Genomic DNA, 16943 nt, shown 5'->3' with positions numbered 1-16943 from the left:
ACAGACATGTACTAGTCCACTGAACAGACATGTACTAGTCCACTGAACAGACATGTACTAGTCCACTGAACAGACATGTATGTATTAGTCCACCGAGCGAACACTGTGTACAAAATATTAGGAATACCTGCTATTTCTATAACAGAAATGACCAGGTGAATCCAGGTGAAAGATATGATCACTTGTTAAATCCACTTCAAAATCGGTGTAGATGAAGGGGAGGATTCAGGTTAAAGAAGGATGTTTAAGCCTTGAGACATGGGTTGTGTATGTGAGCCATTCAGAGGGTGAATGGACAAGACAAACGATTTAAGTGCCTTTGAACGGGGTATGGTAGTAGGTGCCAGGCGCACTGCTTTGAGTGTGTCAAGAACTACAATGCTGCTGGGTTTTTCACGCTCAACAGTTTCCCGTGTGTATCAAGAATGTTCCACCACCCAAAGGACATCCAGCCAACTTGACACAACTGTGGGAAGCATTGGAGTCAACATGGGCCAGCATCCCTGTGGAACGCTTTCGACACCTTGTAGAGTCCATGATGAATTGAGGCTGTTTTGAGGGTGAAAGGGGGAGGAGCAACTCAATATTAGGATGGTGTTATGGGTCTTGTTCCAATATCCACAGTAGGACACTAGTTGTTTCATTTAAGGTGGTCTGGATGTTAGAACACCCCATGGACACTGGTGACGTTCCAGACTGACTCATGGTTGTGTGCCACGTCACTGACTGTGCAGTCCTGCATCAGTTTGCTATATCATGATGGGTTAGCTGACATCTTAAACAAACACTTATCTAGGTGTTGTGAGAGAAGGCAGGTGACTGCAATTTAGTCTGCCTGGAACATGCCCCATATTCAATTAAAAAGCATTGTTTATTCATCCCCTGTAGGGACAATTACTTGGCACCCTATGGCATCAGGCTGGCACTGAGTCTCAAAGCGACATATTCAGGTCACATGTCCAGTCACATGACCATATATAAATACACAGTAAAACACATGATAACAACAGATGTCATCCCCCTTAGTGTCTACAACATGGTCACCATAGAGGCGGTTCACTGGGCAAAGATCCCTTCAACTTCTAATGATGATGTCATTTCCATGTTCCACAGCTCCGGCCGAGGGAGAGGGGGAAGGAAATCAGAGGTGCACTCCTCTTCACTTTGATTGACACTTCATACACTAATTATATATGTCTAGTGTTCTGTCTGGGATCTGTGGTCTGTGCCAGAGGACTACAAACGGGGTGACACCCCCCCCCCCCCGCCCCCACCCTCAACCTCCTTTTCCCTTTTAAAGTAGGGACACAGTCCCTCATCCTCATCATTCTCCTCCCTCTGTACTATCCAGTCCCTGCGTGGTGGTCAGGGTTGCCATGGTTTCCTGTCTCTTCCTCTCTGGTCAGGCTTGTGTTTGAAGCGACACCCGTCACCATAGAAACAGCCGGTGGTCCTCCAGAAGAAACACTCGTCACCATTGATGGGAGCCATCCTCCTGGTCCTGGGAGAGAGACACACAAACAGTATGAAAACACAAACACCTGCACCTGAGCTCCTGCTTCCTCCTTCCATCACTTTGTACATTTCAAAAGTTTATACAAGTTGATTGGTAAAACTTTAGAATAACTCATAATGATGTGTTGAATGACAGACGGATGTCTTTACCCTGTGGAGGCGTACTGGGAGGTTGAGGAGGTGTTGAGGCCTATAGAGTTGGTCCTCTGAGGAGAGGGAGGGGTTCTCTGGATCCAGCGGTCTGGGTACCTGATTACCAGCCTGGTGCTCTCCAGCTCCACACCCTGGACAGGAGGACAAACAGCAGGCACATTCAAAATACTACATGCAATAGGACCAATAGCATAGTCCCAAAAGTACAATGGATCCAATAACAACGTATTGGGTTTTATTACCGGCACAAAGATTGTTTTTCCTTTGCCATACAACGGAATAAATAGCATAGTCCCAAAAGTACAATTGAATTAATAGCATTGTCCCAAAGTACAGTGAAACCAATAACATTATATTGGGTTTTATTACCGGCTTGTTTTTCATTTCCCGACAGAAAGGAGTTGAATCGTTGTACTTTTCTCTCTGTGTTGAACGATGGTGATACTATTTATGTGCAAGACTCAAGCTCTACACTGAAGGTTCTTGACTCTGTGTATCATGCAGAGACGTCTGACTCAACATTGAGATCTCTACAGTGCTGTCAGGTGGACATCAGTAGCAACACGCAGCCTCAAACCCTGGTCCATTCTTATTCAGTTAAGAAACATTGCTCTTCCAGCTCAAAATGAGAACACATAATACAAGCTCAGATCTCAATCGTGTTTCATGCTAATAGTCCCCTTCATTATTCAGCCCCCTGATCTTGAATTCCCTCCAAGCCAACCGAAAACCCAGGACCTGATGTCTGGAGGAGTTCAAAGGTTAAATAGATGAACAGGTTGTTGAGCCATATCGCTGTTTCTAGTTGTCACCACATGACACTAGTTTGTATTGCCTTATGTAAGGAAGCCTGTTGTTTTACAATACACACACACACACACACACCACAGTTTGCTGGTGTATTTGAGCTGTTGCCAGTGTCTTTGGTCTGTGTTGTCCTTTTAGTCAAACTTATTTTTAATCAAGTTTTGGTACAGACGTTTTTTCGGTGTGACGACCCTCCCACTCCGTCTGCCGTATTCTCTCTTTGTTCTTGTTCCCTTATTAGGATGCCGGTGGGCGCAGTTGGGAGGGTCGTCAGCTACATGGGAAACACCTGGGCCCGGTGTCTCCCAGGATAAATACACCACTTCCCCATTCATGGAGGAGTCTCTCTCCATGCAGACACCTTTATGGAATTTGTTGTGTTTCTTGGTTGTTTGCTTTAGCATCTTTCAACACCCTGCATTATCACATTCATGCAAAACACTCACACTACTGAATACTGATTACACACCATTGTATATTATACTTAGTTACTTATTTAATAAATATATATTTTGTTTCTCCTTATCTCCACGTTGTCTCCCTTTTGTTACGGGCTTTGAGCCGATTCGTGACATCGGGATGCCTCATGGTCTGACAAACATCGCTCTCGCTCTGCCACCTTTCACTGCAGACGCTCCAGTGTGACATCAGGATGCCTCATGGTCTGAAACATCGCTCTCGCTCTGCCACTTTTCACTGCAGACACGCAAGTGTGACATCGGGATGCCTCATGGTCTTGACAAACATCGCTCTCGCTCTGCCACCTTTCACTGCAGACACGCTCCATGTGGTCTGACAAACATCGCTCTCGCTCTGCCACCTTTCACTGCAGACACGCAAGTGTGACATGATATCATGGTCTATCTTGAATGTGTGACATCGGGATTTAGGACTGATTTCCATCTTGAATGGACAGGTTTAGTTTTAATTAATTAGATTTAAACTGTTTTTTGAGGGGTTATCCGTACTCACACAAGGCCTATAGCCTCACCGTCATTGTAAATAATAATTTGTTATTAATAATTGACTTGCCTGGTTAAATAAACATTGTCCCAAAGTCCCAAAAGTACAATGGAACAAATAGCATATTTCAATCGGACAATAGAACATAGTCCCAAAAAGTACAAAAGCATGTCCCAAAAGAACAAATAGCATATTTCCAATCGGACAATAGAACCAAAAGCATACTCCCAAAAGTACAATAGCATAGTCCAAAAGTGCCATGGAACCAAAAGCATAGTCCCAAAAGTACAATGGAACAAATAGCCCAAAAGTAACAAATTTTTCCAATCGGACAATAGAACCAAAAGCATACTCCCAAAAGTACAATAGCATAGTCCAAAAGTGCCATGGAACCAAATAGTCATAGTCCCAAACAATAGCCAAAAGCATACTCCCAAAAGCAATAGTTCCAAAAGTGTAACCAAAAGCATGTCCCAAAAGCATAGTTCCAATGGCAAAAAAGTACACACTCCTAAAGTTCAAGCTGAGGAATTGAAAGCACAACTCACATAGTTGAAGGCATTTAGACAGCATTATATTTCATCCCACCACTCACCTGGAGCCTCTCCAAGGCGCGAGCAGCCATGTTGGCATTTTTGAAGTTGACAAAGGCACAGAATCTCTCATGTAGAACTCTGACACTCTCTATCTCACCACACCTATGGTACAGAACATAGAATTAGTATCAGAGTTCTACATTCTCTCTATTTCCCCACACCTACAGTAAAAACATAGAATTAGAACGTAAAAGAATAATGATCACCATTCCAACTCAACAAACAGATAAATGTCATAGTATTAGAATGGGGGACCGGCGGCCATTTTGAGTAAACCATTTAAGGTGTTAATGTTATGTTTCTTGACGATTATCACCACACACCATGTAAGAACGAACGAACGAAAGTCACAGCAAGAGAAGCCTAAGCAGTGGATATGGAGATAGATCGGTCAGGCTACTGAACTAAAACGGATGGAAATGGGGCATGGTGGTCGTACGTTTTGAAAAGGTCCCATATGTGCTTCTCCGTGAGGTCCACGGTGACGTTCCCCACCCAGAGAGAGGGACAGGGGGACCTGAGGACAAGAGGAAGGGGACCATGGTGAAAAACACATTCATTACAGCAACATAACACCACAACATTATGAATGCAACCTAAATGGCACCCTATTCCCTACATACAGTTGATGTCGGAAGTTTACATACACATAGGTTGGAGTCATTAAAACTCGTTTTCAACCACTTAACACATTTTTTGTGAACAAACTATAGTTTTGGTAAGTTGGTTAGGACATCTACTTTGTGCATGAAAAGGAATTTGTCCAACAATTGTTTACAGACAGATTATTTCACTTATAGTTCACAGTATCACAATTCCAGTGGGTCAAAAGTTTACATACACTAAGTTGACTGTGCCTTTAAACAGCTTGGAAAATTCCAGAAAATGATGTCATGGCTTAAAAGCTTCTGATAGGCTAATTAACATAATTTGAGTCAATTGGAGTTGTACCTGTGGATATATTTCAAGGCCAATCCTTCAAACTCAATGCCTCTTTGCTTGAGATCATCGGAAAATCAAAAGAAATCAGCCAGGACCTCAGAAAAAAAATGGTAGACCTCCACAAGTCTGGTTCATCCTTGGGAGCAATTTCCAAAACGCCAGAAGGTACCACGTTCATCTGTACAAAGAATAGTACGCAAGTATAAACACCATGGGACCACGCAGCCGTCATCCCGCTCAGGAAGGAGACGTGTTCAGTCTCCTAGAGATGAACATACTTTGGTGCTAAAAGTGTAAATCAATCCCAGAACAACAGCAAAGGACCCTGTGAAGATGCTGGAGGAAACGGGTACAAATTATCTATATCCACAGTAAAAACGAGTCCTATATCGACATAACCTGAAAGGCCGCTCAGCAAGGAAGAAGCCACTGCTCCAAAATTGCAATAAAAAAGACAGACCACGGTTTGCAACTGCAACTTTTTGGAGAAATGTCCTCTGGTCTGATGAAACAGAAATAGATCTGTTTGGCCATAATGACCATCGTTATGTTTGGAGGAAAAAGGGGGAGTCTTGCAAGCCAAAGAATACCATCCCAAACGTGAAGCACAGGGGTGGCAGCATCATGTTGTGGGGGTGCTTTGCTGCAGGAGGGACTGGTGTCCTTCACAAAATGGATGGCATCATGAGTGGATATATTGAAGCAACATCTCAAGACATCAGTCAGGAAGTTAAAGCTTCGTCACAAATGGGTCTTCCAAATGGACAATGACCCCAACCATATTTCCAAAGCAAAATGCCTTAAGGACAACGAAGGTATTGAAGTGGCCATCACAAAGCTCTGACCTCAATCCTATAGAACATTTGTGGGCAGAACTGAAAGTGTGTGCGAGCAAGGAGGCCTAAAAACCTGACTCCGTTACACCAGCTCTGTCAGGAGGAATGGGCCAAAACTCACCCAACTTATTGTGGGAAGCTTGTGGAAGGCTAACCGAAACGTTTCACCCAAGTTAAACCATTTAAAGGGAATGCTACCAAATACTAATTGAGTGTATGTAAACTTCTGACCCACCGGGAATGTGATGAAAGAAATAAAAACAGAAATAAATTATTTTCTCTGCTATTATTCTGACATTTCACATTCATAACATAAAGTGGTGATCCTACCTAAAACAGGGATTTTTTTTACTGGGATTGATGCAAATACCAGCTGATCTAAATACATTTGACGGGTCATGCTTATCAATCTATAGGTTAATTTGCATAATTCAGTGGAATTAAATTGGGACATGTGTACAGTATATTCGTAATGCATTATATTTATCAGGCGTCCAGCCTACAGATGCAGAGTCTCTGAGAGGTAAATCTGTCAGACAGCAGGAGAGATGTTGCTACAGCTCCTCAAACAGCAAATGAACAGGCAACGGAAGGCTCCATCACCGCGTCACACAACACTATGAACAGGCAACGGAAGGCTCCATCACCGCGTCACACAACACTATGAACAGGCAACGGAAGGCTTCATCACCGCGTCACACAACACTATGAACAGGCAACGGAAGGCTTCATCACCGCGTCACACAACACTATGAACAGGCAACGGAAGGCTTCATCACCGCGTCACACAACACTATGAACAGGCAACGGAAGGCTTCATCACCGCGTCACACAACACTATGAACAGGCAACGGAAGGCTTCATCACCGCGTCACACAACACTATGAACAGGCAACGGAAGGCTTCATCACCGCGTCACACAACACTATGAACAGGCAACGGAAGGCTTCATCACCGCGTCACACAACACTATGAACAGGCAACGGAAGGCTTCATCACCGCGTCACACAACACTATGAACAGGCAACGGAAGGCTTCATCACCGCGTCACACAACACTATGAACAGGCAACGGAAGGCTTCATCACCGCGTCACACAACACTATGAACAGGCAACGGAAGGCTTCATCACCGCGTCACAATAATAATAATAATAATAATCACTATGAACAGGCAACGGAAGGCTTCATCACCGCGTCACACAACACTATGAACAGGCAACGGAAGGCTTCATCACCGCGTCACACAACACTATGAACAGGCAACGGAAGGCTTCATCACCGCGTCACACAACACTATGAACAGGCAACGGAAGGCTTCATCACCGCGTCACACAACACTATGAACAGGCAACGGAAGGCTTCATCACCGCGTCACACAACACTATGAACAGGCAACGGAAGGCTTCATCACCCGCGTCCACAACACTATGAACGGCAACACACAACACTATGAACAGGCAACACTATGAACAGGCAACGAAGGCTTCATCACCGCGTCACACAACACTATGAACAGGCAACGGAAGGCTTCATCACCGCGTCACACAACACTATGAACAGGCAACGGAAGGCTTCATCACCGCGTCACACAACACTATGAACAGGCAACGGAAGGCTTCATCACCGCGTCACACAACACTATGAACAGGCAACGGAAGGCTTCATCACCGCGTCACACAACACTATGAACAGGCAACGGAAGGCTTCATCACCGCGTCACACAACACTATGAACAGGCAACGGAAGGCTTCATCACCGCGTCACACAACACTATGAACAGGCAACGGAAGGCTTCATCACCGCGTCACACAACACTATGAACAGGCAACGGAAGGCTTCATCACCGCGTCACACAACACTATGAACAGGCAACGGAAGGCTTCATCACCGCGTCACACAACACTATGAACAGGCAACGGAAGGCTTCATCACCGCGTCACACAACACTATGAACAGGCAACGGAAGGCTTCATCACCGCGTCACACAACACTATGAACAGGCAACGGAAGGCTTCATCACCGCGTCACACAACACTATGAACAGGCAACGGAAGGCTTCATCACCGCGTCACACAACACTATGAACAGGCAACGGAAGGCTTCATCACCGCGTCACACAACACTATGAACAGGCAACGGAAGGCTTCATCACCGCGTCACACAACACTATGAACAGGCAACGGAAGGCTTCATCACCGCGTCACACAACACTATGAACAGGCAACGGAAGGCTTCATCACCGCGTCACACAACACTATGAACAGGCAACGGAAGGCTTCATCACCGCGTCACACAACACTATGAACAGGCAACGGAAGGCTTCATCACCGCGTCACACAACACTATGAACAGGCAACGGAAGGCTTCATCACCGCTCACACAACACTATGAACAGGCAACGGAAGGCTTCATCACCGCGTCACACAACACTATGAACAGGCAACGGAAGGCTTCATCACCGCGTCACACAACACTATGAACAGGCAACGGAAGGCTTCATCACCGCGTCACACAACACTATGAACAGGCAACGGAAGGCTTCATCACCGCGTCACACAACACTATGAACAGGCAACGGAAGGCTTCATCACCGCGTCACACAACACTTTGCAATGAGATGGAGGCAGTAGGCATTTTGAAAACATACACTTAATTGATAGAAACCTGAACGTTTTAAATCAGGGGTTGGAACCAACATCATTCCAATCTATTCGTTCTGAACAGAACCATTATTTTGTTTGTGCCGCTCAACTTTTCCGACCAACAAAACAATGTTCTGAACCGGTTCAAACAAACGTAACAGTTTATATCGTTCCTTTTTACACCTTATATATATATTTTACATTTAGCAGCGGACAAGCTAAGTACATGCAGTGGACAGACAAGTGTAGAGAAGGGTGCTTGATGTGACTGAAAATACACTGGTGAGAAGGGAGTTGGTCATAAAGTGATGACATGCATTGTTGTGATGACATATGCATTATCTGAATTAGGCCCACAGAATCATACCTGCGGAGGAGAAGCTTCTATGAAGGAACTTTGAATGTCTGAACTTCAGAGAGTTGGCTTAACTAACATTGGACCAGAACAAACCCTTGATCGTGGCTCTCAGTTCCACTACAGTACACTAGGAAACTGCCGTACCCTGCCTGCCTATTTGCTTAACTAACATTGGACCAGAACAAACCCTTGATCATGACTCTCAGTTCCACTACAGTACACTAGGAAACTGCCGTACCCTGACTGCCTATTTGCTTGAAAATATCCTTTGCTATTTATTTGTCGTTTTTATATGTGATGTTTTATGACTGCTGCAAAAATAATTGTCTCTCTGCGGACATTAAAGCCTTCTGAATACACATAATTCTGCCTAAAGTTTGAGAGCTAGACCAGAGCTAGCTAGCTAGCTAACAAGCTTGTGTGTGCAGAGCAGCACCAGAATTCAAATAAAAACATGTATATAGTACTACAGTATCCTTAACTAGCAATGAAAAGGTTCATCCATTCTTCTCTAATAAAAAATATTTTAATCAAGCGTGTAACGTCAGTAGCTACAGTAGACTATGCTTCAGAGGGAGGGGCAGTTAGCCTACACACACACACACACACACACACACACACACACACACACACACACACACACACACACACACAATTTTCAGCTGGCAGGCAGGCAGACACTGGGTTAAGTTTCTGAGTAACAGAGTGAGGGCTGTGCATAGGCACTTTGTTGCGTTTTTGGTGGGACTGGAAAAAAATTCCCAGAAAGAAAATAATATTATTAACCGGTTCCCATGCTTTTAAAATAACAGTTCTGTTCCGGTACAGTATAGAACACTTTCGTTCTCGGTTCTGGTTCTGTTCTTCGTTTTCGAAGTCTGTTCCCCAAACCAGTTCCAACCCCTGGTTTTACTACACATTATTAGGCATGTCTTACTTTGTGTCAAAGTATACTAGCCTGTGGAGGCAATTATATTTTATATCAACTTTCTTTCTCGTCCAGTAAACAAAGGCACAATCCGAGTCATACCAGCAACGCATGCTAGTTGTTGCATATCAGATGTCCCCTCTTTCAAAATTTCTAACAGATATTTTCATCTCTGTCACATGAAACCGCTCACATGTGCAGAGCCCTTTTGACAATGGTGTTCTCCCGCTAATGTCATTATGGAACAAACATTCACGCATCGCCTACTGCCTTGTGCACATTGTTGCATTTATAATGTGACGAAATAGTTTAACATTTTAATCTAAACCAGCGGTCAACAACCTTTTCTGAGTCAAGATCACCGAGTCAAAATGCAAGCAGACATCTACGGCTCAGATTTAAAAACATGACTTAAACATAAGCCTTTGCAACATGAACTAATTAAACACAGTTCTGTAGCAATGAGGTTTGTACAGTAGGCTATAGGCCCTATATATCATCACTGCATATTGGCTGTGCTTGAATTGGCCTGCCAATGTTGTTCTTCTCAGACCATTTAAAACATTGTAGGTATATGATCACACTGGTAGTAGATCATTTGTTCTATTGCTTGTGAGGCACAGCTGAGTGAGCATAATAATTTGCTTATTTTTTGTACTCTACTGATGGCCTGCATCTGATGGTCAGTCTGAGGGGAGGGAGCATCTGATGGTCAGTCTGAGGGGAGGGAGCATCTGATGGTCAGTCTGAGGGGAGGGAGCATCTGATGGTCAGTCTGAGGGGAGGGAGCATCTGATGGTCAGTCTGAGGGGAGGGAGCATCTGATGGTCAGTCTGAGGGGAGGGAAGGAGCAGCGGAGGCTGCCTCTCACCCGACTCACCGTCCCTCCTCTGTCCCTCCTCTCTCCCGACTCACCGTCCCTCCTCTCTCCCTCCTCACCGTCCCTCCTCTCCCTCCTTCAGCTGAGAAAAGGGGACACAGTCTTCCAGCTGATGGTGAGGCTTAAATCGCACTGCATTACTTCTGCCTCATGAACCAATTAAATGTTGTTACTCCTATGACCAGAGAAATAACAACAACGCAAGCTTATTGAAAACACTCACATTTTATGGCTTATAAAACGGATGAACTAAGTATTGACCGTGCTGAATAACAACTTAAACATGAACTCAGTCAAGAAAAAAGCAGCTCTCTGCTGTATTCGTTGTCTCTCTACTCGTGGTTTTAAACGTTTTGAAATCTCACAGGATCAACTTTGCTGTGAGTTCAAGGATTCTTTTTACAGTCTATGGAGCGAGGAAACTGTGCAGACTCGGTGATCTGAGCTATCTGATTGGGCAGCGGTAGGCCTATAGGTGCACTTGATTTGCTCTCTGGGCCTGCCGAGTTCTACCTTTAGACACATGAAATGGTTTAAAATGGAAACACTTTGCCTTCCCGGCACCAGGGCTGCTGAATCAAGTGCACCTACCATCAACAGCGCGAAACCAAAAAAATGTTTATAGGAACGCTTTATCGTTGGGTTTTTCACAGAAATGCTTGGTGATCGACTAGGAGTGGCTTGGAAATCGAGCAGTCGATCATGATCGACCGGTTGGCGACTACTGATCTAAGCCTTCTGCTCTGCATCAGATTCATGACTTTTTTATGTTTTTTAATGTAGCCTGGTCCTACTGGTTGAATGAATTTGGGATCTGTCTTCCCACAACTGTCCCAGAGTCTGTTTGGTATAGGCTATTTCTTTCTCCACAAGTTGACCAATAGAATCGGTGAACGTTTCTACGGTGGGGGATAGAAGATTGACAGGCTAGTGATTTTGCTGTTTGTTACTCGTCTTGTTGAGGAAAAGTACATTTGGACAGTTATTCTAACATCTTCAAAGTGTGCATCAGAATGTGGTTAATAAGTACCACACATTGTTGCATCTTCGACTTGCATGTTCTGTTAATATGAATTACCATCATTTAAATGTGATTTCTGTCATTCTGACAGATGGTGGACGCCCTAATCGGCTTAAGCACCCAATGCATATGAGGTCCGTTAAATTTCTCAAATGTCCGGTAAATTCAAATGCTTCTTGCCAAATGTCCAGCGCAACATTTTCCTACCGGAAACCCTGGAATAGGAGGCCATTTGGGACAGTCTATAGCTTCTATAACTGTAGGGATGTAAATGAAATGATGTATTATAGGACCATTTAGATGACGAATAACAAACAGAGTGGAGCTGGCCTCAATAAAGCTGGTCTCAAATGACGAGAACCTTGTCTGAGACATGAAGATTCATGTTAGCTCCCGAAGCTAATGCCTAGACTTTAGCTCAGTGGGATAACATGGTAGAGAGTCACACTAACAACCCAGGTATGATACCCAGTTCAACACTCACCCAGTAGAGTCCTCAGGGGAGAGGTCCACCACTGCAGAAAGAAGAGGAAAAGGTTCACTTTACTATGAAACATTGTAGCGAAACCTCACAACAAATCAATGTTAGATGTACAGTAAGTATTTCTATATTGTTGTAGTATATTTGGTAAATCAAACTCTTTAAATGCAATGGCTATGCCCACTGTGGTGGGGTCTGGTAGTGCAACCTGTCTGTACTACACCCCATGTGGTGGGGTCTGGTATAGTAGTGGTATAGTAGCCTGTCTATACTATGTCCCCTGTGGTGGGGTCTGGTAGTGCAGCATGTCTATACTACGCCCCCTGTGGTGGGGTCTGGTAGAGCAGCCTGTCCCAATACCTCTATCAGCCTCAGGGGAGCCGAGAGCAGCCTGAACCGTGGTAAACTTCTCCAACAGCAACACACTCTGCCCCTCTTCAAAGCCCAGATCCTACAGGAGAGAGAAGGGGTGAATTGATAAACTGATATCAGATCAGATCTCAGGAACAAAACAGAAAAGACAAAAAAATCTCATCACAAGTTCACCAATCAACACCAAAGTTATCCTATAACAAAAGACTAGAGCCTGACCCGATCGTAGGCGATCGAATAAACCTCCAATTCCTTTCATTCTGTTAGCAAACGTGCAAACTCTAAACTACCAATGGGACATACAGGACTATAATATTTGATGCTTCACGGAGTCGTGGCTGAACGACGACATTATCAACAGGTGGCTGGTTATAGGCTGTATCGGCAGGAAAGAACAGTGTCGTCGTTCAGACCTGGGGAGGCAGGTAGCCTAGTGGTTAGAGCGTTGGACTAGTAACCGAAAGGTTGTAAGATCAAATCCAGGAGCTGACATGGTAAAATAAATCTGTTGTTCTGCTCCTGAACAAGGCAGTTAACCCACTGTTCCTAGGCAGTCATTGAAAATAAGAATTTGTTCTTAACTGACTTGCCTAGTTAAATAAAAAAATGAAAGACAAGGGGCGGCGGACTATGTATTTTTGTAAATAACTCCTGGTGCACCATATCCAAGGAAGTCTCAAGGTTTTGCTCACCTGAAGTAGAGTATCTCATGATAAGCTGTAGACCACACTGTCTACCTAGAGAGTTATCTGTATTTTTCATAGCTGTCTACATACCACCACCGCTGGCACTAAGACCACACTGAATGAGCTGTATTCCGCCATAAACAGGAAAACGTTCACCCAGGGGCGGCGCTCCTAGTGGCTGGGGACTTTAATGCAGGGAAACTTAAATCAGTCTTGCCAAATTTCTATCAGCATGTTAAATGTACAACCAGAGGGGGAAAAAACTGGACCAACTTTACTCCACACACAAAGACGCATACAAAGCTCTCCCTCACCCTCCATTTGGCAAATCTGACCTAATTCTATCCTAATGGCCTATTTCTCAGGACCGGATGCTAGAATATGCACATAATTGACAGCTTAGGATAGAAAACTCTAAAGTTTCCAAAACTGTAAAAAATATTGTCTGTGAGTATAACGAACTGATAATGCAGGCGAAACCCTGAGGAAAATCCAATCAGGAAGTGACTCTTATTTTGAACGCTCTGTTTTCCTATGCATCCCTATTGACCATTGAAAGGGATATCAACCAGATTCCCTTTTCCAGGTCTTCCTAAGGTGTCTACAGCCTTTAGACGTAGTTTGACGCCTTTATGTTGAAGAATGACCACATTGCGTAGAGTGGCCAGCTGAGGGCTCTCAGAGTGATTCTTGCGTAAAAGACAAAAAAGGTAGCCATTTTTCCTCCCGGTCCTAGAGAAAAGCCAATTGTCCCGGTTGATATATTATCGAATTGATATTTGAAAAACACCTTGAGGATTGATTATAAAACACCTTTGCCATGTTTCTGTCAATATTATGGATATAATTTGGATTTTTTTTTCTGCGTTGTCGTGACCGCTATTTCCAGTGGATTTTGGGTATAAAAATAATTTTTATGGAACAAAAAGGAACATTTGCTGTCTAACTGGGAGTCTCGTCAGTGAAAACATCCGAAGCTCAAAGGTAAATTATTAATTTGATTGCTTTTCTGATTTTCGTGACCAAGCTTCCTGATGCTAAGTGTACATAATGCTATGCTAGGCTATCGATAAACTTACACAAACGCTTGTATTGCTTTGGCTGTAAAGCATCATTTCAAAATCTGAGACGACAGAGTGATAAACAAAAGGCTAAGCTGTGTTTCACTATATTTCACTTGTGATTTCATGAATATTAATATTTTCTAGTAAGATTATTTGGCATTGCGCTATGCTAATTAGTGTTGTTGATGACAATTAAACAGGTCAACATTCACAAGGCCGCAGGGCCAGATGGATTACCAGGACGTATACTCCGAGCAAGCGCTGACCAACTGGCAAGTGTCTTCACTGACATTTTCAACCTCTCCCTGTCCAAGTCTGTAATACCAACATGTTTTAAGCAGACCAACATCGTGCCTGTGCCCAAGAACACTAAGGCAACCTGCCTAAATGACTTCTGACCCGTAGCACTCACGTCTGTAGCCACAAAGTGCTTTGAAAGGCTGGTCATGACTCACATCAACACCATTATTCTAGAAACCCTAGACACACTCCAATTTGCATATCAAACCAACAGATCCACAGATGATGCAATCTCTATTGCACTCCACACTGCCCTCTCCCACCTGGACAAAAGGAACACCTATGTGAGAATTCTATTCTCATTGACTACAGCTCACAGTTCAACATCATAGTTCCCTCAAAGCTCATCAATAAGCTAAGGACCCTGGGACTAACACCTCCTCTGCAACTGGATCCTGGACTTCCATGATGGGCCGCCCCCATGTGGTAAGGGTAGGTAACAACACATCCTCAATACGGGGCCCCTCAGGGGTGCGTGCTCAGTCCCCACCTGTATTCCCTGTTCACTCATGACTGCATGGCTAGGCACGACTCCAACACCATCATTACGTTTGCCAATGACACAACGACAAGACAGCCTATAGGGAGGAGGTCAGAGACCTGGCAGTGTGGTGCCAGGACAACAACCTCTCCCTCAACGTGATCAAGACAAAGTAGATGATTGAGGACTACAGGAAAAAGAGGACCGAGCACGCCCCCATTCTCACCAATGGGGCTGTAGTGGAGCAGGTTGAGAGCTTCAAGTTCTTTGGTGTCCACATCACCAACAAACTAACACAGTCCAAGCACACCAAGACAATCGTGAAGAGGGGCACAACAAAACCCATTTCCCTCATAAGACTGAAAAGATTTGACATGGGTCCTAAGATCCTCAAAAGGTTCTACAGCTGCACAATCGAGAGAATCCTGACTGGTTGCATCACTGGCTGGTATGGCAACTTTTCAGCCTCTAACGTCAAGGCACTACCGGGGCAAACTACCTGCCCTCCAGGACACCTACACCACCCGATGTCACAGGAAGGCCATAAAGATCATCAAGGACAGCAACCACCCAAGCCACTGCCTGTTCACCCCGCTATCATCCAGAAGGCGAGGTCAGTACTGGTGCATCAAAGCTGGGACCGAGAGACTGAAAAACAGCTTCGATCTCAAGGACATCAGACTGTTAAACAGCCACCACTAACATTGAGTGGTTGCTGCCAACACACTGACCCAACTCCAGCCACTTTAATAATGGGAATTGATGGGAAATTATGTAAAATATATCACTAGCCACTTTAAACAATGCTACCTAATATAATGTTCCCTACATTATTCATCTCATATGTATGCGTATATACTGTACTCTATATCATCTACTGCATCCTTATGTAATACATGTATCACTAGCCACTTTAACTATGCCACTTTTTTTACATACTCATCTCATAAGTATATACTGCACTCAATACCATCTACTGTATCTTGCCTATGCCGCTCTGTACCATCACTCATTCATATATCTTTATGTACATATTCTTTATCCCCCTTACACTGTGTATAAGACAGTAGTTTTGGAATTGTTAGTTAGATTACTTGTTGGTTATCACTGCATTGTCGGAACTAGAAGCACAAGCATTTCACTACACTCGCATTAACATCTGCTAACCATGTGTATGTGACAAATAAAAAAAATAAAAAGTGATTTATAGAGGGTAGTGCGAAAGGCCAAGTACATCACTGGGGCCAAGCTTCCTGCCATCCAGGACCTCTATACCAGGCGGTGTCAGAGGAAGGCCCTAAAAATGGTCAGATTCCAGCCACCTTAGTCATAGACTGTTTTTCTCTGCTACCACAGGGCAAGCGGTACCGGAGCGCTAAGTGTAGATCCAAGAGGCTTCTAAACAACTTCTACCCACAAGCCATAAGACTTCTGAACATCTAATCAAATGGCTACCCAGACTATTTGCATTGCCCCCCCCCTCTCTTTTACACTGCTGCTACTCTCTGATGTTATCATCTATGCATAGTCACTTAAATAACTCTACCTACATGTACATATTACCTCAACTAACCGATGCCCCCGCACATTGACTCTGTACCGGTACCCTCCGTATATAGTCTTCGCTATTGTTATTTTATTGCTGCTCTTTAATTACTTGTTACTTTTATAGGGGTTCGTAAGTAAGCATTTCACTGTAAGGTCTACTACAACTGTTGTATTCGACGCAAGTGACTAATACATTTTGATTTGACCCTGACCCCAGTCTCCCCTCACCATGAGTTGCAGGACCTTGCAGTTGAAGAGCTCAATGGAGGCCTCTTCACAGTCCTGATCCAGCTTCAACACCTGCTGCATGGCCCTCTGCCTCACCATACCGCTGGAGAGAGAAGAGGGAGGAAGATAGAGTCAGATTTC

At 44.2% G+C, this 16943-nt stretch overlaps 1 protein-coding gene across 1 annotated transcript; it reads right to left on the bottom strand.

Moving 5' to 3' along the window:
- Positions 1-1267: 1267 nt before the first annotated feature.
- Positions 1268-16891, bottom strand: LOC124021833. The gene is made up of 7 exons (XM_046336971.1): positions 16803-16891; positions 12484-12574; positions 12127-12157; positions 4474-4551; positions 4034-4136; positions 1666-1799; positions 1268-1501 (listed from the first exon to the last, which is right to left on the bottom strand). The coding sequence occupies exons 1-7, from the start codon at positions 16881-16883 to the stop codon at positions 1366-1368; spliced, it is 654 nt and encodes a 217-aa protein (XP_046192927.1). The 5' UTR covers positions 16884-16891; the 3' UTR covers positions 1268-1365.
- Between the last annotated feature and the right edge of the window lie 52 nt (positions 16892-16943).

Source organism: Oncorhynchus gorbuscha, unplaced genomic scaffold, assembly GCF_021184085.1.
Source record: "Oncorhynchus gorbuscha isolate QuinsamMale2020 ecotype Even-year unplaced genomic scaffold, OgorEven_v1.0 Un_scaffold_1231, whole genome shotgun sequence".
Classification (NCBI taxonomy): Eukaryota; Metazoa; Chordata; class Actinopteri; order Salmoniformes; family Salmonidae; genus Oncorhynchus; species Oncorhynchus gorbuscha.
Note: the sequence above shows the minus strand (reverse complement) of the source record. Positions and strands in the feature narration are given on the sequence as shown.

Bases quoted from the DNA above. Each gene is read 5' to 3' on its own strand.
- LOC124021833 (XM_046336971.1), bottom strand. From the start codon at position 16,883: ATGCAGCAGGTGTTGAAGCTGGATCAGGACTGTGAAGAGGCCTCCATT. The intron at 12,575-16,802 runs GTGAGGGGAGAC...TCTCTCCTGTAG, and splicing joins GCAAGGTCCTGCAACTCATG to GATCTGGGCTTTGAAGAGGG. The intron at 4,552-12,126 runs GTGAGTGTTGAA...TCTTGTCCTCAG, and splicing joins TCCCCTGAGGACTCTACTGG to GTCCCCCTGTCCCTCTCTCT.